At 35.3% G+C, this 22,465-nt stretch overlaps 1 protein-coding gene across 1 annotated transcript in view; it reads left to right on the top strand.

Annotated features, from left to right (window-relative positions):
* The window catches only part of ZDHHC20 (zinc finger DHHC-type palmitoyltransferase 20), a 1,600,692-nt gene that overhangs the window by 1,139,755 nt on the left and 438,472 nt on the right, over positions 1–22,465 (top strand). Inside the window, exon 10 of the mRNA XM_044072039.1 lies at positions 12,333–12,422. Coding sequence (XP_043927974.1) covers positions 12,333–12,422 — 90 coding nt within the window. The remainder of the gene's footprint in view (positions 1–12,332; positions 12,423–22,465) is intronic.

Here is a 22,465-nt window from a genome sequence, read left to right as displayed (position 1 = left end):
AAAAAGGCCTAGAACTGAGCAGGCAGACAACCTCTCTTCAGATGAAGCCTCTGGGGATTCAGAGCATTCAGATATCCAAGAAGAATCCTTCCAGGCCTATGAGGACTCTGATGCTGCAGAATCGATTCCCTCTGCCTCTCCTCCAGAGGATTTTTCTTTCGGTGAAGTCCTCCACTCCATGAGGGAACATTTTAAGTGGCAGGGTCAGGAATTTTCTGATTCCAGGAAAAGGCTACGTACCTTCCTTAAGTTACCCCAGCACAGACCTTTAGCTATCCCTCCAGCTTTGGATGTCCTGGATGATGTTTTCTCCGACTCCAGTGCTTCCCCTGATTCTCTCCCTCCTGCTCCTGTCAAGCCAGACAGATATTACAGGGTCCCTGACACTCACAAGCATCTCTTTAAGGCCCACGCTGTGGATCTAGAAACTATTTCACAGGGCCCCAAAGGAGTGGCTACCTCATCAGCCAAAAACCCACTGCCAGCAGACAGGGAAGCCAGGTCCCTGGAGAGATGGGGCAAAAAAGTTTATACCTCATCCACCCTTGCCATGAGGTCACTTAACTGCCTTTTTCATATGTTTCAGTACCAGGATTACTTACTGGATGATTTGCAGAAAAAGCTAGCCTCTCCTGAGCCTATAGATAGAAAGGCATTGCAGGATTTGGTCCATAATACTCAGCAGGTTAGCAATCCTTTTCTTCAGTGTGGTTATGATGCATTGGAAGCTTCATGTAGGGCAGCTATGACAGGGGCCGTTATCCGTAGACATGCTTGGTTGAAAGAACAGCCACTGCCGGATCATGTTAAAGTAAAGCTCCTGGATGCACCTCTGGATAAACAGAAGCTTTTTGGTGCTAATGCTCAGGATGTGTTGAAGTCTATTGAGGAAAAGGCAAAATCAGTACAGACAGTCAAGGATTTCCTCCAGGTTCAGCCACCCAGATTCAGCAGAAATTGGCCTTCAAAGAATTGATCCTTTCCAGACTCTGATAAGTTTCAAAGGGGAAAGAACAGGCGTGCACGAGGTAGAGGGCAATACCGAGGCTCCTACAGGGGCCGCCAATGGCAACCACAAAACCAGAGAAGTGGCACAGGAAGTTCACCTGCACCACAGGCACAATCACAATGACTTAACTTTCACCCCACCTACCAAGGCTCAAAGAGAAGCACCTCTAGGCGTAAAATTATCTTTATTCTCAAACTGGCACATTATAACAAAGGACAAATGGATTCTGGACATAATAGAGGTTACAGGTTCCACTTCCATACCTTACCAACTGGACAAGGCATGCCAAACCTGCCACAAAATCAAAGGGCAGAGGCACTCATAGAAGTTTCAAAGCTGTTACAAATAAAAGCAATAGAGAAGGTTCCTCCTCAGGAACAAGGCCAGGGATTTTATTCAAGACTGTTCCTTGTTCCAAGAAAAGAAAAACAATGGAGGCCTATATTGGACTTGTCCGTTCTAAATACTTTTCTCATGGTGCCAAAATTCAAGATGCTAACGTTACAGCAACTCCTTCCCATGCTGGGCAAGGGGTCTTGGCTGGTTACTCTGGACCTCAAGGAGGCATACCTGCATGTCCCTATCAGACACAGTTGCAGAAGATACCCCAGATTTCTTGCAGGAACAGAGCACTATCAATTCTCAGCATTGCCTTTTGGCTTATCTACTGTGCCCAGAGTATTCACGAAATGCCTGGCATCAGTAGTAGCACATTGCAGACTCCAGGGGATCCAAGTATACCCTTACCTGGATGACTGCCTCATACAAGCAGACAGCAAACAAACCTTGATAAAAAACTTGGATTATGTCATTCAATTGCTACAGGCTTTTTGGGATACACAGTCAGCATTCAAAAATCAAGACAACTGCCATCCCAAGAGATTACGTTTCTAGGAGCAAAGCTGGACACACAACTACAAATGGCTTTCCTCACAGAGGAGAAACAAGAACATTTAACAGATTATTTCAAAAGCCTAGCAAAACTAACCCACCTGACCGCAATGAAGACCCTGCAGGCCCTGGGGTTCATGGCATCTTGCATTCTTCTAATCCCTTTGGCAAGATTACACATGAGAAAGCTGCAATGGTACCTAAAAAGCTTGTGGTCTCAACACAGCCACAACCTAGAAGACATAATACCACTCATACCATGCCTGCAAACAAAGCTCCAACAAGTCAAACTATTACAACAGACGCCTCAGACCATGGATGGGGGGGTGCACATGGACGGCAGATGCATTCAAGTGCAATGGACTCCCATGGAAATGCATCAGCACATAAATCAAAAAGAGATGTTGCCAGTGATGCATGCAATAGAAGCCTTTGGAAAATCTCTTCAGCAAGGTCATCTGCTAATAAGGACAGACAACACCACTGTCATGTGGTACATAAACAAACAAGGGGGCACTCATTCCTACCCCCTCTGCAGGCTAACAATGACTCTTTGGGAAAAGTCCCTGAAACTGAACATCCACTTGCAATCCCAGTTTGTTCCGGGCAAGGACAATGTTCTGGCAGACAGGTTGAGCAGAAATTTCTTTGATCCAAACGAATGGATGCTACACCCATGCATTTTCTCACAAATAACTGCATGGGGAAGACCAGACATAGACCTCTTTGCATCTCATCTCAATCATCACCTGGAAAGGTTCTGCACAAGGATACATCATCCTCCATCCTGGAGAACGGATGCTCTTTCCTTCAGTTGGAATGCCCTGACAATTTATGCATTCCCTCCTCTACCTTTATTCACCAAGGTGTTACTGAAGATCAAAGCAGAACAACCAAGAGGAATCTTGATAGCTCCAGACTGGCCAAGGCAACACTGGTATCCATTGCTACTGAGCATAACTCCCACCAAACCGTGGCCCTTGCCTCAATGGCCTCTGCTCCTGTCTCAACACAATTACAGGACTGTTCATAAGAACCTGCAAACTTTGAAGCTGACAGCTTGGAGGGTTCCATGACTGTGACCCATGACTCCCTCTCCGAAAAAGTTCAGGAAATTTTGCTGGAGGCACGCAGACCTTCCACCAGAAAAACCTATTCGGACAAATGGAAGAGATTCATCATCTGGAATGTCAACAAGGGCCAGGATGCATCACTGATGAGCATACCTCAAATATTAGAATACTTGGCAGAAATGTTTCACAGTGGCCTTTCATATTCTTCCATCAAGATCCACGCTTCAGCTATCTCAGCACATTACAACTGTGATCCTCCTGTGTTTTCGCATCCCTTGCTAAGACAGTTTCTAAGAGGGATAAAGAATATCAAACCCCCAAGAAAACCACCAATTCCTGCACGGGACCTCAATTACGTCTTGGAAAAACTAACTCTTCCTCCTTTTGAACCAGCAGCATCTTCAGAAATGCAATTTCTCTCTTGGAAAACGGTTTTCCTGTTGGCAGTCACCTCAGCAAGAAGAGTCTCGGAGATACAGGCCCTCATGGCACTTCCTCCTTTTCTCATTTTTCATCAGGACAGAGTTTCTCTTAGGACCAATCCTTCATTCATGCCTAAGGTGATATCCAGAGTGTCTCTAAACCAAGCAATTCACCTGCCTACTTTCTTTCCTAATCCTCAAAATAAAGGGGAAAAGCTGCTGCATACTTTGGACATACACAGACAACTACGCTACTACTTGGACAGAACAAAGATCACCAGGAAGTCTGACCAACTGTTTGTAGCCTATGCTGCTGGAGCGCAAGGAAAAGCAGTCACCAAACAAACTATTTCAAAATGGATTGGACACTGCATCAGATTATGTTACTCTTTCCATGGAAAAAGTGTGCCAGCCAATATTAGACCACACTCCACCAGAGCTATGGCCACATCCACAGCCTTTCTAAGAGGAGTGGCTACAAAAGACATTCTAGAGGCTGCTACATGGAGCTCCGTGCATACATTTACCAAACACTACAACCTGCCATTATACTCCAGATCCCGAGCAGGCTTTGCTTCGGCAGTCCTGCAGGGCCTTCTAGCTACACCATCTCTTGCTTAGTCCTACCAACCCCAGCTTGGCTATGGTATTCAACCCATATGTCAGGACTGCAGTTGCATTCTTGAAGGACATAGTACAGTTTTGTACCTACCATAAATGTAGATGTCCGATAGATATGCACCTGCAGTCAGGTTTTCCCTCCCTCCTACCCCTTTGTTTTTTCCCTTGGGTCCTTTCACCCCTTACCTGTTAGCTGGGGTTATATGTTATGGTGTATCTGTTTATTACTGTTGTGCATGTCTGGTTTATCTTGTTTATCCATTCACAAAATTTAGCCTTCCTTGGAGGGCACATGGCATCTGGGGCAAGAAACACTAAAAAAGATGGCTTCGGCTGATGCCTTTATACCCCAGCCGCTCTGACGTCGGGGAGGAGGCGCCATCGGCCGACGCCGGACCCAGACTTTGGAATCTGGCCAACCAAAGGCCTGCCTGAGGCAGGACAACCCATATATCAGGACTGCAGTTGCATATCTATCGGACATCTACATTTATGGCAGGTACAAAACTGTACTTTTAGGTCCATTTCTCTATCCCAGCTTTTTGGCACGAGTCTTGGAAGTAATTGAAGCTTCCAGGTCTTCTCATTGGTAGTATTCTGCAAAGTTTTCCATCTGCTTGAAAATGTATCCTGTGCTGCTTCAGTCATTTAGTTTGCAGTGATATTTGTCTTGTTAGAGCACTTCTGCATTCTGGATCTCTCTTTCTGTGATCAGTATATATATATATATATATATATATATATATATATATATATATATATATATATATACATACATACATATGTATATATATATATATATATATATATATATATATATATATATATATATATACATACATACATATGTATATATATTTGTTTTTGCCAGTCATGGCCTTGTGTAAAACGGGATTGTGGCCTAGTATTGGCTTGTCAAGCAGCTTATTTTATTAAATTTGTTTTGCCAGGTTTGCAGAATGACTCCCAAGTGGATCCATTTCAGCCACAGCCTGGCAAATGGGAATATACCTTAAGCATGAATTGTAAAATCCATTATACCCTGTTTATAAGTCAGACAGGTAGCCAAGTGTTTTGATGCAATTGTAAGTTTAGACTAATTTTGCAAAGGAGTTTTAAAGATGTGTACAAACAGTTAATGAATGTTAATGAATGAAGGTGGGTAAAAGGTGTTTTAAAAATGTGGGTTCTGCTTCTGTCCTCATTTGAAGAACACTTTTCCTGTTCAGTATTCGAGTTTCATGATTGACAGGCTTTCCTGCCTTGTTTGAGTTCAGTTGACTTTGAAATTCATATCTTGGAAGATATTGCCTCTTTTTGCAGGCTACAAAGCTTTATTTATAGGGAAGCTTATCTGTTTCACACAGATAAGGTGTTTAATTCGACTCACATATCAGAATTGTCTTTAAACCAGTTCATACATCTCCCTATTTTTTATTCGGAGCAGAAATAGGGAATGAAGGACCCGCTAGCTTAGATGTACAGCCAAATTGGAAGTTTTGCCTGAAATGAGTGCATGAGTTCAGAAGACAGAACATCTATTTCCTAGGATTTTCTGAGGGAGAAGTTTGCAGCAGATGAGCAAAACTTTTCCAAGTAGACTGCTAAATGTGTTGTGCTTTGCCCACACAGCTATCTGCTAGTTGAAAAGTGCTGCTGTTAAAGTCCATTATACCAGGATGCAGCAGTTTACTAGTACTTGCTTCAGAAACATTTCCTGTATGAATAATTGTGTCGCAGCCACTTGATCTTCACTTCACACCTTCCCCAAGCACTGTTGCTTTGGCTGCGACTCCAGGTTGTTGAGCTTCCATTAGCACTTCAGTATTGCATAATTCAGCTGCCTGAGCTTTCAGCTTTTGTCCCTTTTCCATCACTGCCCTTTGGGACATTTAACAATACTACCCAAGTTTTTTCCAGCAGTTAACTCGCTGTAGAGAATTATTGCTATTGTGCTTCAGTCATACATCTGCATGTCGTCTGATCTGTGAAGGAGGCCTCTGCTGTAGATACTTTTTACCCTCTCATCATGCCCTTACATTTGGGCTGCTCCTTCATTCAGTGGCTGCATTTGAAGTTTTGTCTGTATTGGACAAGTATATATTTGTGCACACTGGTTCTGCTCTCCTTTCCTTTTTCACACAGCTTACTTAGAGGTTAGGAGTTGATGTAGTGGTGTGTAAGAGCTAGGGATGAACTCCTAACTCAACAAATGAAGCCATTGCATGGCATGCCTCTTGGTGAAACATTCACACTACTAATGCACCAATTAATAGAGAAGAAAATAGTTGAGTTGGGAATTGCATGAGGAGAAATTTGAACAATTAATGTGGCACAGAAGACCTCTTCACACTGTGATAAATGCATGTTTTTTCCGCTGGATATGAATGTGCATGTTCCTTGTACTGATTAAACAATTTTTAATTGAAGACTTCAGTGAAGTGAAAGTCTTGGGTAATTACAACCCTCCAGCTGTGAGTGTTGTGGGATGATATATTGAAAGAGAGATGCAGAGCCAGTCAGGAAATGGAGATGTTTCCTTTGGAGGCATTATGGACAAAATACAAAAAGAAACAGCAGAGTCCATTTTGAAGGATGGTGGTGAAACAGAAAGGAGATACTGTGCAGAAAAAGTGAAAGAAGATTGCAAGGGATGTAACAGAAAAAAAAATAGAATGTGAAATGGAAGAATGTGGTGAGGATTCAAAGTAAAGAAGAAGAACTCAGTAGGTATGAAGTTTGGGACCTTAGTGTTCTCTTTGGGTGTAAAAACCCAAGAGGTAAGAGCTTTTATTCTTGTAGAGAGAGACATTTTGTGACATATTTGAGACTGCTTTTGCAATGGAAAACTTCTTGGGGGATATGAAAAGAATAACCGTAATCCCTGAAAATTGTATGTAATAACATTTAAGAGGGAAACCAAGATAATTTACAATTTTGAAAAGAAGTAGAAGGAGAAGTTTTAAAAGGACATTTGAAATGTTTATGCAAAGAAGTGCAAGACATTGTGCATGTTTATGAACTGGTGGATGGGAATGTGATTTTGTGTTAGAAAAGGACATTATACATATTTCAAGTGTGATAACTGTTGAAGTTAATAAGGGTGTGATAAAATACTGGGGACTTTTTTATAGTGGAAAATGACATATTAAATAACTGACAAAAAATGTTATACTTGTGGGGAACTAGGTCATGATGCAAATAAATGAACTGAAATATTACAAATGTAATAAAATTGGGAATTTATGGATGGATTGTAAGATTTGAAATAGTGAAAGTGAAGAAAAAGATCAGAGAGATGAAACGTTAGAAGTGGCGGAAGTAGAAAATAAAGGCAGATAAAAAGGATGAAACAGGAAGGTTCAGAAATAAGGGATGTGGAAGACCTCAATTGGGAAGTAGTAAAAGGAAAATAATGCTGTTGGTAAAAGGTAGGAAAATGTAAAGGCATGAACATAGAAGAAACAAAGAAAGGAAATGGATAAATAAAATTATAATTTCTAGGTCGTTAAGGAAAAGGTAAAGTAATTTAAGTGCTTTTGGTAATTGTGAATAGTATTAAGGATCTAGCGAAAAACTAGAGATTGTGGAATGGCATAAGAAATGTGATGTAGATATAATTGTACTAGAAGATGCAAGAATCTTTCGATAATGATTACCAACATGGTGGAGAAAGATAATTTGGAATCTGGGAAATTGTGTTCTGGAGTAGGAATATTTTGTCGAACTGTAGTAAAAATAATAGAACTGTAATAAGAATGAGATAATTAACTCTTGTGGTTTTAAAACAGAAAAATATTTAGACTTACAGGTTTATGTGCTTGTTACTTATAAAGAGTTTATTTCACCAGATTCTAGATTATATAGTGACAAATATGAATGTTATAATGCAGGAGATTTTAATTTTGATTTAAGAGGTAAAAGTAAAACGAAAAGTGATGTAAAAATGTTAGAAATTGAGATTGAAAATACTCTGGGATAAAGAATCATGGAAGTTCAGAAGGGATATTTACACAACCAAAATAGATTACTTCATAGTATTAGAAGGATTAACTATAGGAGAAGGAGAAATCAAAACAGGTTTTTCAAATTATCTGTATGGTCAGAGATAAAGGAAAACAAATAATATATAAAACTAGGCAGAGGAATAAAAAGGTTAAATGAAAAAACATTGGATAATGAAGGAAAGGTTATTGCAGTTATGGAGGGATCATATTACAAGGGAGAGCATTGTATAAAAATTGATCTGAATGGTTTAAGATAAAATATAAAAATGTTTTTTTACAGTTGCTATATGTGAAAGAAAAGTAGACAGAAAAATATAGGATAGCATACAAAAATGCACTGAATTTTTTAGAAAATAGTGTTTTGATAGAGAATTAGAAATCAAAAACATTTGATTCAGACAGATTTCTTACAATGGAAAAGGGGTATTTGCATATTTAAGTAGACAAAAAGACGATAGTGTAATGCGAGAAATGAAAAAAATACAAAGAACCCAAGACCAATTTGAGTATTATAGAGTATGTACAAGAAGTGTTTAAAAAAAAAAGAAATTAAAAGTAACTTGTTTTACTTCCCATATTTCTTTATATGAGTTAGAGGATAAGTGAATATAGTCAGCTGCAGGACCAGATGGAGTAGGGTATGAAATGTATAAAAATGGATTTAAAGGAATGTCAGAAATATTTTTTTAAACATTTTGAATGAATGGCCAAATGAAGGTTTCATGTGTAAAGAATTATATAGTGGAATGCTTACATTTATTTGAAAGAAAAGATAAAAATATAATTGGAGACAGTACTGAAGAATAATTATAAGATTTTATGAAAATAATACAAACGAGATTTGAAATGAAGATGAAAAGCATTCTGGAGAACAGTACGTATAGCATAAAATGGACGGGATATTAAAAGTAGAAGAGAAGAAGCTAAATTTATGATAAGGAGTCTTAAAGCATTTGATACAATAGGACATGAATGAAAATACAAATTAAGTGAAAAATTAGGAAATATCTGTTTTTAGAAATAAAAAGTAAAATTTCCAATGAATGGTTAAGAGGTGAGGGAGGGGGTGTAAGACGGATGTCCAATGAGTTGTATACTCTGCTTTAATTATGAATGTGTTTGTATGTGAAATTGTAAAATGCAGGAGGCAGGGCATGAAACGCTTGAAGCATTATGAATTCTAAATTTGTTAACTTGTGCAGATACAATAATTGCAATCAAGATGTGGATAAAATGTGATATCTTTAAATGTTTAGAAGCAACAGGGATGATTTTAAACAGAGAGAAAGGTAAATAATTAGGCAATGTGGTTAAGCTAGGGAGAATGCATTTTCCAAAGAGTGCATTCTCTGTTTTGAGTATAAAAATTGGGAATAAGAATGCATGTAGGATTTAGTGGGAAAAGTAGTTAAAAGAATGCTTTTTCCCCCTGGAAAATGTATAATCACTTAGGAAAAAATGTTCATTTGATAAAATTGGTTTTAATGAGGAAAAATAGTACATTTATCAAGTATATTTGTGTTGCCACCAGTGTTTGAAAAATTGTTCCAAATAATATTTTCATTTATATTTGGTTGTAGACTGAATCCGGTAAAATGAATTTTATATGTAACTAGAGGAAGGAGCTTTAGTGTTAATTCACCCAGTAATATATGCAGCTTCACTAAATTTATATCAAGTGAAGTGGATAAATGAAGATGAAAGATTAATTGTCAAAATGTTAATTTGACAAATTTTGGGGTATGGAAAAAGGAAAAAAAGAATGTATAAATGAAATGCAAAAAAAAAATACAGAAATTAAACATTGATGGAATAGAAAAGGAGATATGGTATGGTATATAACTACTGTGAAACAATATTTTGTTAAACTCTGGAAAAATCTAGCATTAGGAAAATTAAAGCTATAAAATGAATGGTGTAATAAGTAGAATGTCATGATTTTTTTGTGGAGACCGATAAAAATAAAATTACCAGTGACAGGAAACATGCTATATAAAAAGAATGTCTACACTGTAGGGAAGAGGGATACTACTGAACATGTATTTATGAAAAGTAAAAGTAGTGAAATTATGGGAAAAGTTATATAAAGAAAATTTCTTTAAAGATATAAAAGTAGTCAAATTAAATATGAATATTATTAAATATGGGTATTATAAGAAGAGATGTAACACGCGGTGGTGGTGCTGCGGTTGCATTATCACCTCACAGTAAGACGCTGTCCGGTTCGATTCTCAGCTAGAGCGTCTTCTGCGTGGAGACGTGCGTGAATGGGCATACCTTCGTTGAAGGTTGTGCGTCAGGCCTGGCAAGCCGGTATGTAAAAATCAACTGCCAATCATTAGCAGACCGGAGTTCCGCTGTGGTGACCCCTAACCAGGAAAAGCCGAAAGACACAAACAAATAAGAGATGTAAACTCCGGTTCGATCCTCAGCTGGGGTGCCTTCTGTGCAGAGCCTGCATGTCCTCCATGTGGTCACGTCGGTTTCCTCTGGGTGCTCCAGTTTCCTCCTACATCCCAAAGACATGCTGTAGGTGGATTGGAGACACTAAATTGGCCCTAGACATGAGTGTGTGTGCCTTCTGTGGAAGGTTGGACACCGGGCTGGCAACTCGACACTGTAAAACTTCACTGCCAATCATAAGTGGACAGGTGATCCGCTGTATTAACCCCTAACCAGGAAAAAGCCAAAAGAAGGAAAAAAGAATAGATGTAAATATGTCAAAAGGCTGAATTGTGTGTGTATGAATGGATAAATTAAATTTTTACTGGAAAAATGGATTTGATAGTAATACTGAGTAAAATCAGATGTTGGCTATGGAAAAAGGAGTGGTTGTCTAAGCATAAAAAGGTGAATGTATAATAAGTAAAAGAAGGAAATTGAAAATTGTATTTTTGTAAATTTGTAAATATTTTGTAAATTTTTTTTTGTATAAGCAAAGGGCCTACACTATTTTCAGTAAATGCCTGAGATCTTTTACATCCACCTGAGCTACTACCAAGTCAGGCAGATTGAACTTCATTTTTTGAGAAGTAGAAGAGCCATTATGTAATTATGACGGTACTTTAAGGTTGTGTATATTTTGCTAAAATATGATTCTTACATTTTGCTTGCTGACCTGTGTTGAATCATGTTATCCTTGTAGTTGTGCTTTGTGTGAAGACCCCCAAGGCAGGAAAACCCTTCAGGAAGGCAGATTGGTGCTAAAGCCATGACTTAAAACTCAGTGCCAAGAAATGCGTTATAGTACTTTTTGGGAAGTCAGCCACTAGCTACCGTATCAATAAAACACTCCTAAAAGTTGATTCACTAGTCAGAGGTCTGGAGGTTCATGTAGATCATAACCTAACTTTTGACCAATGTGTCCAAGGTAGAAAGAAAATCCTTGTGTGTTCAACTTACAAGCAAGGGCATGGCATCTGGGTCTTGAGATATCATACCACTGTACTCTGCCTTCATAAGATCCATCATGGAGTATAATCCCCCCTTTGGTATGTACCTGACTAGACGCATGCAGCAACTGGAACGTCCAAAAGGTTCCTTACAAAAAGAATATGGGGAGTAAAGAAAATGTATGCTGATCGCCTTCGAGCCTGGTCTCTTTACTCTGATCATACAGACTACTGAAAGGTGATCTCTGCTTGGCATACAAGGCATCCCTGGACTCAAGTTTGATGAAGCTTTTGCACATCCCAAAACCAAGCACCGTCTGAACTACTAGATTAAAAGGCCGAAATTTTGCTTGTGATTTAAGTAAGACATGTTGGAAAGATGTACGTTTCTCAGAGAATTCCCATTGTCTGGAACAGGCTTCCCATCCATGTGAGGGATAATGGGAAATTCATCCCTTGTTCTGGCACCAATGTCTCTGATGGACAGAGTGAGGCAGTACATCACCCCGAAATAAATTAAAACTTGTGGGCCACATTTGGGTTGCACAGAAGGCTTATAAGCGCCCTAGTGGTTGTTAGGTTCATAGATATATACTAGGCTATGTATTTCATTATTACTAATTTAGCCATATGAATTTGATTTAATCAGAATTTTTTTTTTTTTAAACACTAGTCCTTTACAGCAAAAGGCTGAAAATTGTGTTCAAGTGGAAAACCATTTGACAGTGTAAAAAAAAAAAAAAACAGCTTAAAAACTAATTTATAGTGATGAAAAAATAATTTTATAGTTAATTTAAGTAGCTAAATATGTTTTCTTTAGCCATGCAGTAACAGTTTAACCATTATTGTTTGCTTACTTCACTTTCTTTGGGACTTTTTATTCATTTATTTATTTATCAAATTCTTTCACTGCCTAGCCTTGGTGATGGGTGTACCTTTCCAACTCGCTTGGTGAATCTGGATCCAGAGCAGGCCACAACTCCTCTTCCAGCTGATTCTACAAAAAAGTACTGTAGTCCTTTTATTAATATTACATTTCTTATGTTGTTGGGTTGATCATATTAGAGTCGTGTAGCAATTTCCAGTGTGAAAGTTGATGGAGTAGATGTTATGCAAGGGTTAAAGCTTTAAGTTCATGACACTGTATATCATAATTTTGAAAAATTTAAAGTTAGCTGTTTTGTAAAATGCCTACATATCTTAAATGCCTTATTTTAATCTGCTGTTGTATTTGCATAAACTCTTATTTCCTTGCCAACTTACTAGATTTAGAAGCAAGTACTGAGTCACCACCACGGTAAATATCTGGAACACACCATAACAATAAAATTAAAACCAATCGTTTAATAAAAATAAACGTAGTTAAAACCAAAATAAGAAGCAAAAGAAGCTATACAGCAGTTGATAAGCACTTTCGGCAATTTTGCCTTCATCAGAACATGGCGTTCTATGCTTCTTTCAGAAGTATCAAGTGCGCCAATCAGAAGCCTTAATTCACGACACACCTTCTGATTCACCCAATCAGATTCTTTACATCTACTCCAGTAGTCAATCTTATTGAGTACAAGCCTCCAAATTTAACCAATCAAAGGGATTGGAAAGCTAGGCGTGCTTCAAGTTCAGCCCATGGTGAGGTATCTTTGTTTAAGGACTGGTTTTAGTGGAACCATCACATTAAGCCCAGGAGGGTGATTGCCTCAAGTTATTAATCCAGGGTAATTCTCAGATTTCCATCATGTTCTGTGTGTCTCCCACTCTATTACCTACTTGTAAATGTTCAATAACTTTAAAATAAAATGTGTGTAGGATTGGAGCTAACATGGTTCACTAAAGCATTTCTTGAATCTTGGTTCTGTACGTCTCTCGTATGGCGTAGAATCCGATCTCTTAGACTTTGATCCATTTTACCAATGTAAAAGCTAGGACAGGAGAGACAGGCTAAATAGACCACATGTACACTATTGCAAGTAGCTGTCACACTAAAGATACATTTTTTGTCCGTGACTGGATGAATAAAAAAGTTACTGTTGTCATTGTATTGACAAGCTTTGCAATAGCCACACTTAAGGTTCCTTCGCTTAAAGTAAACAAAAAGCTAGGATATTCTCCTACAATGTTTTTTATTTTCTCATTTTCAGCTAGGACTGGCCAGAATCTTTTTACAACTTCACATATTTTCCTGTTGTCAGTGCTGTGGGTAAGGGGACATCTGAATTTGTTGTTTTTCTCTATATTACGAGTCAAATTAGTTCTTCCACTTTATTCTATCTTGAAAAATATGCTCGCTCCTTTGTTTGCCTGATAATCTGTCACTCCTGGCTACTAGATCCTTGCTTTCATAACCTCTGCTGCAAAGATGTTCACGCAATTGCTGACATTCCTGCTCAAACATATCATCAGTACATAATCTGAAAATGCATATTAGCTGATTTGCATACAAATTCCTTTGAATAAATCCAGGGTGCATGCTGTGTCTGCGTAGAAAATGATTTCTCCATGTGCTTTTCCTGTGTATACTCATACTAAACCCTTATGTCTGATCTAGTTTTAAAGTAATGTCTAGGAAGTCACTCTCTTCCTTTTGAGTGTTGGACCATAAATTTAAGGAAACTCGTGGTGCTCAAGATATTCGGAGAATAACATCAACTGTTATATGGTTCCTGACCATAGAATAAAAATGTCGTCCACAAAGCGTCTGTAATATTTAATATATGCCTTCCAAGGGTTGGTGTCACATAGCACATGTATAGATTCCTATTGTGCCAATATTGTATTTGAGTAGCTATTGGCACATGGCGTGCCCATCGCGACACCCCCACACCTGCCAATAGAATGTATTGCCGTAAACAAAAACATTGTTCTCCAAAATTAATTCAGTGAGACAGCATATTAGGCTGGCATTCTCCCCTACTGTAGACAGGAAATCTCTCACAGCTTCGATGCCATAGGTATGCGGTATCACAGTAAATTGCTGACATCCATGGTCACTGATATGTCCTTAATCTGGGCTACCTCTGCTACATTCTCAGAACAAATGGCTAGGAAATGCCCTGAATCCTTTAACACAGTTGTGGCTTTGGATAGAACTTTTTTGAGCTCATTTTGTACATATAAGGATAGAGGCTCAGTGACCCAGCCTCTTCCAGCAACTATGGAATGTAGGGGAGGATTCTCAAGGTTCTTATGTATTTTCGGCAAGCCACTTATGGCTGGAATTGTCGGATGCAATACTTCAAAAAAAAATCAAAAAGATCTTTGTTAATGCGTCTTTCCAATAGTAAGCCATTCATGGCACTTTGTAAGCTTCTAATCACTCTGTCCAAGGTGTTGCGATCAATCTTATAGGTAATGTCATCATTCAGTAATTCTTGCATCCTGCTTCTATACTAGGCTGCTTTCATTACTACAATGGCTCCACCTTTATCTGCCAGTTTGAGAACTATATCATCTCTTGATAAGGCTGTTCTCTCTAAATATGTTAAATTTTGGAAGTTATCTCCATTCTTTCTATCTGTTCTCATCCTTGCTACTTCATTTTCACATAGGCGGACAAACAAATCAACAGCAGGTGGATTGATCGGTGCAAATGTACACCTTGGAGATTATGATGTTCATTCCCAAAAATGTTCTTTAAAGTAATATTCCTAGCAAATAATTTGATATTGGTGACAAATTCATTCAAGTCTGAGTGAATCGAGGGGATAAAGGTTAAACCTTTTTCTAACACTCTAATGAACTCATTACTTAAAGGGCATGAAGAAATATTCACTAGTAAACTCTGGGTTAGTTTCTGATGAAAACATTTTTTCTCTTCCTGTCTTGACTGGCCAACCTCTGATTTTTGTTTGAATTTTCTTTCATAAAAACCGGGAGTTAAGTGAGAGAAGAAAAAGTAGCTCCTTCTTTTGTTCGAACATCTAGCTGTACTCCATTGCTCATGCCAGGATTTACAAGTGACAAGTTAAATGCTGTAAAAGGAGTACAGTTGTTTTCTGTAATTCCTTTTGTTACCAAATCAACCTTGTTTTTGTTTTAGGCCTTGTGATATCTGCATGTGTAGGCTCAGCATGATGATTCCTTGATACTGACCTTCCTTGTCTTTGTGTGACACGTTCTTTCGGCCACTCAAAAGTGCGGGCATTCTTGAAATCTTGATAGTCCTGTGTTAATTTCTTGTTGGTTTATTATAACAGTAGGTTAGTGCTTCCGTTTGAACACTGTTAAACTTCATCAGACAACTTTAACCTATACCAAATACATTTAAATAGTTTAAAAAGCCCGCCAAATCTCCACAGAACTGGAAATTACATCTAAATGTAAAAATTCCCCTTCAAAATAACCTAGTGGTTATTAAAATGAATACATATATTCAGTAATGAAATAAACAAAATACGTAGTGTTCTGTTGTCCTAGCTTGCCTTCATTCTTTTTTTTTAAAACAAGTTTATTGTTTTTAACATACAAAATAAATATAACAATCTTATACAAGCAATTAAAATGTAAATAGTTATAACATTTAATAAAAAAAACAAAATATTTACAGAGACATCCACTACAAATCAAATCAATTGATTAAACTGTAATGTCTTACTAATGAAACTAAGATTTTTTTAACAGGTTTTGTAAAGTATCCCATATAGTATAGTAAGACGTTTTTCTAGTAGTTCTTGACTTTATTGTCATTAATTCCATATGACACACTTCTGTCATAACATTTTTAAATTCATTAAATGAAGGAGGAGTATCTGAAATCCAGTTTCTGGTTATTATTTTTCTAGCCACTGCTAGAATAGACCATAACAAGGGAAGTTTAACTTTTTTAACACTTTTAGGAACAGGAGTGTTAAATAATATAAGTGATTTAGAGACAATGAAATTATCTGTGAAAAGAGCCTGCAAAAATCATTGATTAACATCCAATATTCCTTCAATTTTATACAGTCATAAAACATATGTGCCCAATCAGCATTTATTTCTACATTACATCTCTTACATAAGTTGTCTTTATTATTTATTTTATTCATCATTAAAGGTGTATAGAAAGATCTATGTAAAATTTCCAAGTAAAAAGTCTCCAATTAATGGAAGAAGTAGTTTTATAAGCAGATTCCAATATATATTGTTTATCTTGTTGTTTTGGTGATTCACCATTAATGGAAATAAAATAATTCCAATAAGTATCTGAACTGTAATGAGTTTCTTCTCTAATAATTTTATGTATGTGTGAGAGCTTACCTTTATCAGAAACCCTATGTTGTAAATTTAATATCAAGTAATCAATCAAAATTGGGACAGATTCTTTAACTGTTAAAGACATTAAATCAAGTTTATTAATAAGATGTTGTCTAAAAGTCTGAATTTCTAACCAACATGTTTCTCTCAAATCAAATTCTTGCTTTAAAAAGTCTAAATTTTTTACTTTGTTGTCAGACAGCAACTGATACCAATACTTTAAATCATTCTCTGTGACTAAAAGAATTCTTTCAGAGGTGGTTGATAAGAGAATACCTTGTGTATACATTATAGGGAATAGGATAAAATTCCATTCCTTATACTTAGGATGCATAAATATAAAATCACGATATCAAATAATAATATTTAATGGGTAACTAGCTAGATATTTTGGTGTAATAGATGAAGTACAAAATTCCTTCAATAACTATAACATGGGGTTATTTACAAAAGTATTTTTATGTATTAAGGAGATTTTCATGAAGTGAATGCTAATTAGTTCCCAGTAATCCTTCCATTTTGCAACATATGACTGATCTATTAACAAAGTAATAACTTTTATAATAGAAGAGATAGTATATAAATTAAAGTCTGGGAATGAAATGCCCCTTGAGACCAGCTATTAGTATGTTTCTTTAATGCAATCCTAGGTCTATTAGGTGTCCATAAGAAATTTAACATTAGTGAATTCAATTTCTTAATAATTATTTTTGTAGGTGGGAGTATTATTGATTGTATTAAATATAATATCTTAGGGAATATTATCATTTTAATAATTGTGAGTCTCTCTTCCATGGTAAAAAACATATTGTTCCAACTATTGAAAAGATTTTGTATATTATGAAGACAGTTACTATAATTATTATGTATAATAGATTTAATATCTTTAGTTAATATTATACCTAAGTAAGTTATCTGACCTGAGTTGGGTATATATTTGTGAAAATCATTAGTGAGGACATTTTATCGTGTGTATATAGGTAATATTTTAGTTTTTTCTTCATTAAATATCAAACCAGAGATATTTTTAAAGTCTGTCATTTTATCAAATAATGACTGCATAGAAGAGTTAGTTCCTGCTGATGTAATTAGAACATCATCTGCAAAAAGTTGAATTTTAGATATTGTATTTTCATCTATATCAAATCCTACTATATCAGTGCTGTTTCTAATCAAATTAGCCCAAGGCTCCATTATTCAAGTAAATAATAGTGGAGAGAGTGGACACCCTTGTTTTGTACCTTTTAATATGGGTATTTTTTGTGACACATATGTTCCTATCTTAATGTAAGCCAATGCTCCTTTATATAGATGTTCAATTAGATTCACAAATGCATCAGAGAAATTTGTACACTTCAATAAGATAAACAAGTAGTCCCAACTTACTGAGTCAAATGCTGAACTTATATCAAGACTAATAAGTGTTAAGTCTTTCTTTTTCCTGTTTGCATAATCAATTAACGTTAAAGTTCTTCTTATATTGTCAAAAGTATTTCTATTTATAATAAAGCCTGTCTGATCTATATCTATTATACCTGGAATGATTGTCTTTAATCTGTCAGCAAAAATACTCATAAACATTTTATAGTCAACATTAAGTAATGAAATAGGTCTATATGAAGTGCATCTGGTTGGGTCTTTATTGGGTTTTAAAATTGGTGAAATAAATGTGTATTGCCAGGATGGGGGAGTTGTTAACTCATTTTGAGCTGAAATAAAACCTCTATGTATACTTTTAGGAAGAATTTTATAAATCTCTGGTATAATACCATCATTACATGGTGCTTTGTTTGATTTAAGTCTGTTTATTTGTTTAATAACCTCTGTATATGAAATATCTTTATCTATTAATTTAGTCTGTTAAGTTTTTTGTTCATGTTTGTAGTTATAAATTTCTTTATTTTATCTTTAGAATCCATGTTAATGTTATTGTGATTAATTTTATGAAAGTGATTTCTAAATTCATCTAATATTTCTGGTAAACTAGAAACATTCTTCTTTTTCCCTGGAGAGAAAATTTCTTTGATATGATTTTGTTTATTCAGCCTTTTTGTTTTATTTTTAAGTCTATGTAAGTATTTGGGACTTATTGAGTAAGACAAAAACTTATATTTCTCTAATGTTATTTTGACTTTGAGTTAAAATTTCTTTGTATTTCTCATTTAATTTATTTCCTCAATGACTTTTTTGTCCATAATATTTTCTTTATTATTATGTTTATATGAGTCTAATTTGCTTTGAATATCTAGTAATTCTTTGTCCCAGGATTTCCTTTTATTATTATACCATCTGATACTTTGTCCATACAAATATGATTTTAAAGCATCCCAAATGTAAACAATGGAGACATCAGGTGTAGTGTTTAAGTCTAAGAAATGTTGCACCTCTGTAAGTATATAATCTTTATAGTCCTTTAGTTGAGTTAAGTATGCTGGTATTCTTTTGATCTGGACATTATAAGTACTCTTTACCATGAATTCAAAGGCAATTGAATTATGATCTGATATAGGACATTAAATGATTTTGGAATTAATTAAGTCTGTTACCATTTGGTTAGAAATAAAGACTCTATCTATTCTTGAATAAGTTTTATATCTGTTAGAAAAAAAAGTGTATGGTAATGATTTAGAATCTATCTGATTATTAATATCATTCAAATGATATAAATTAATAAAATCCTTTAAATGTTTTGCATTAGATGTAATTTTCCTCTTTCCTGTAGTAGTAGTATCTTTTTCATGTAGGATACAATTAGTCACCTGCTAAAATAATATCTCCTATAGAAAATGATATAATCTTATTGAGATGGTGTTTCACTGTATTAGTGCCAATTCCTGGTATCCAATATACATTGATTAATGTATATACTTTCCCATTAATCTGTATTGTAACCATACAAAACATTCCTTTATCATCTTTATAAGGCTTAATAGTTTTGGGTATGGGCATATTTTTGTTCCATAAGATAGCCACTCCTCTTTTTTTCTGTGTGTTCTGAGCTAACCAAGACTGTATATTTATTAGTGGCTAATTTATCTATATCCTTTTTCAGGAGATGTGTTTCTTGAAGGAATATTAAGTTGGCTCTGTGCAAATTAATATATCTCATTAAACTTGCCCTTTTACATGGGTTATTCAATCCATTAATGTTTAAAGAAATTCCTTTTAGAGATACCATTTAACATCTATGAACATATAAAACATATAATATAATCAGAATAATAATTAACAAAATAAGTATTATTATGTCTCCTCCTTTAGGTGTTCCATTAATTATAGCTGTATTTAATGAAAATCTTATCAATTTTGTGTAAGTTTTACTTTTATTTGTAGTGACAATGAGTTTATAAAATGTGATGTGGATGTCAAAACTATATACATACAACAATAATCCGGTGAAAATAATGTTTGGATTAAACAGTGCACCCAGCCTGGAGATGAAAACTCCAACTTCGAGTAGCAAATACCACTCAAGTTATCCCCCTATCCTAAGCAGCAGTACTTCAGCTGCCACCAAATTAATTCAATACTAACTATTATTAACTAAAGTTAACCTCATTTAACTTGATTATCTATTATAAAAAAGCTAAACAATTTTTATAACAGCTTCATATAAACATATAAAACATTTAGAAACAACTAATATTACTATGTACATCTATTCTGTATAATATACTCATAATCAAAATAGCATTCTAACAATCTTGATAACAGGAGCAAAGAAGAGAGAGAGAAAAAAACAAAAAAAAGGGGGGGAATATCTATAATGGTAGTTTAATAAAAATTTGTAAGAATAAGTTCTTATTTGTTTATGTTCATTTGAATTCAATAACCTATATTATCCTAGGCTATTATGGTTCAGACATTACTTATAATAGGGTATTTCCACTTTCTACCATAGTAATACAGTTAAAAGCTCTTAAAACTTTAAGTTACTTGCACCAAAAGCTTCCTTCTCATATTTATTATTGCCAATTAAATAAATATTTATTCTCATGCGTAAGTTAAAAGAACATACTGCACAGCAATGTTGATTCCTAGTTATACATAAATCATTGTGATGAAAGCCATCTCTTTTTTATATATCTGAACTGCAGCTTTAAAATGTCACATGACAATTTCTTCTAAAATATAATCATAATGATACATGTACTTGTCTGTCAAGGCAAATGATTTATAACATTACATATGTTTAAATCATAAGCAATTATATACAATAGTGCTGCAGTCATATAAGCTTTCAGAAACAAGTGTACATGTGTTTTACCTACTATGCCTTCTAAAATATCTCATTAGTTTACTATGTCATATTAAGTCATTTAAAATCATTTTAACTTTTATATTTTATAAATTACATCTTAAATAAGTAAGTTATAAAGAAAAACTCACATTTAGGTGTCATAAAGTTCGTTTTTCATCACAAAGTTGCATTTACAGCAGTTCTACTTCCTGAAACAGTTTACTTCTTGGATCTGCGATGTGTCAGTGTGAAATCAGGGGTCAAAGTTCAAAATGGCTGCTTTCAGCTTCTCTGCGTGTATTCTGAGTGTTGAAGCTTTTAGAACGACTCGAGGACACTATTCACGAGGAAACCCACATCCCAGATTGTCTCCCATAACATTCTGGCGGGAATTTTAGTAAAAGCAAGTGACTGACATTCATTTTATAATACAAATGAATCTAAACAGTGCAAAACCTTCTCGAAGCATTTTACAAGTCATTACAGTCTCTATGACAGTGAAACCAAGCCTACAGTTGTTTAACATAAACACAACTTATTTTTATATGCCCCATTTCATTTTCTCATACAGATCTTATTACATACACATATCAGTATTATCTGAAGCATATAATTTTATAGATGAGAGAGAGAGGGAAAAGTACCTACAAAGAGTATCTACAAAGATATATTACTTGCTGTTTGTTTTAAAAAAAGTGGGACATGAGACATATTACTTTCAACTACTTTAGTTCTAGTTAACCAATTATATCATGACATATTATTTGAAATCATGTATTAAGTAATTAAGTCATGGTATAATATTTAGCAACAGTATTTAAACAGCATAAATAATTTTAAAAAACTAATAAAATATTTTTCCCCTTATTTCATATTTTCCATCAAACCTCTCTCCCTGCCCTCCCCCACCCCTCACTGAATGTATAGTTTAAAGAGAATGCCATTATTTAAAACAAGAAGAGAAAGGAAATGTATCAAATTACTAACCTTAGGTCTCTTTATCACAAAGAGAAACAAGTTGATTCATAACAGGTTATTTGTTCCTCAGAAAGATTGATTATTTATAAAACAAAATCAGTTCTTTGCACACAAAAAGTAACTTTGAATAAATCCTTAAGATATTTGTGGCTTTCTTGAAAATGTAGTAACTGCAATTAAAGAGTTCAAAGAAATATAGAACATGTCATTTGTTTTTTAGTCTTTTTTGCTTCTCTGAAGTCTTCCAAGAAGTTCCTGTTGCCATCCTCTTTAACGAAGGGCTAGCCCATTCCATATCTTCTATTTTATCTAATATTTTATTTTTTTTAATGTACAGCAAAGCAGAGTCCAAGTCTTCAAAAATTCTAGGGCCATCTGGTAAAAAGATTTTTAGTTTGGAAGGAAATAGAAGATGAGTTTTGAACTGTGCTTTCTTAAGCTCTCTTATTAATGGCAAAAAACTTTTTTTTTTTGTTATTACCAAGGAAGAATAGTCATTGTCAAAACGCACAGTTGCCTCATTAATTTTTATAGGAGCTTTAGCCCATGCAGCCTTTAATACCATCTCCTTGTCGTAAGATGATAAAAATCTTACAATAA

This window comes from Protopterus annectens, chromosome 5.part0 (assembly GCF_019279795.1).
Source record: "Protopterus annectens isolate FY-2018-M chromosome 5.part0, PAN1.0, whole genome shotgun sequence".
Classification (NCBI taxonomy): Eukaryota; Metazoa; Chordata; order Ceratodontiformes; family Protopteridae; genus Protopterus; species Protopterus annectens.
This window is presented reverse-complemented; position numbering and strand designations above follow the sequence as displayed.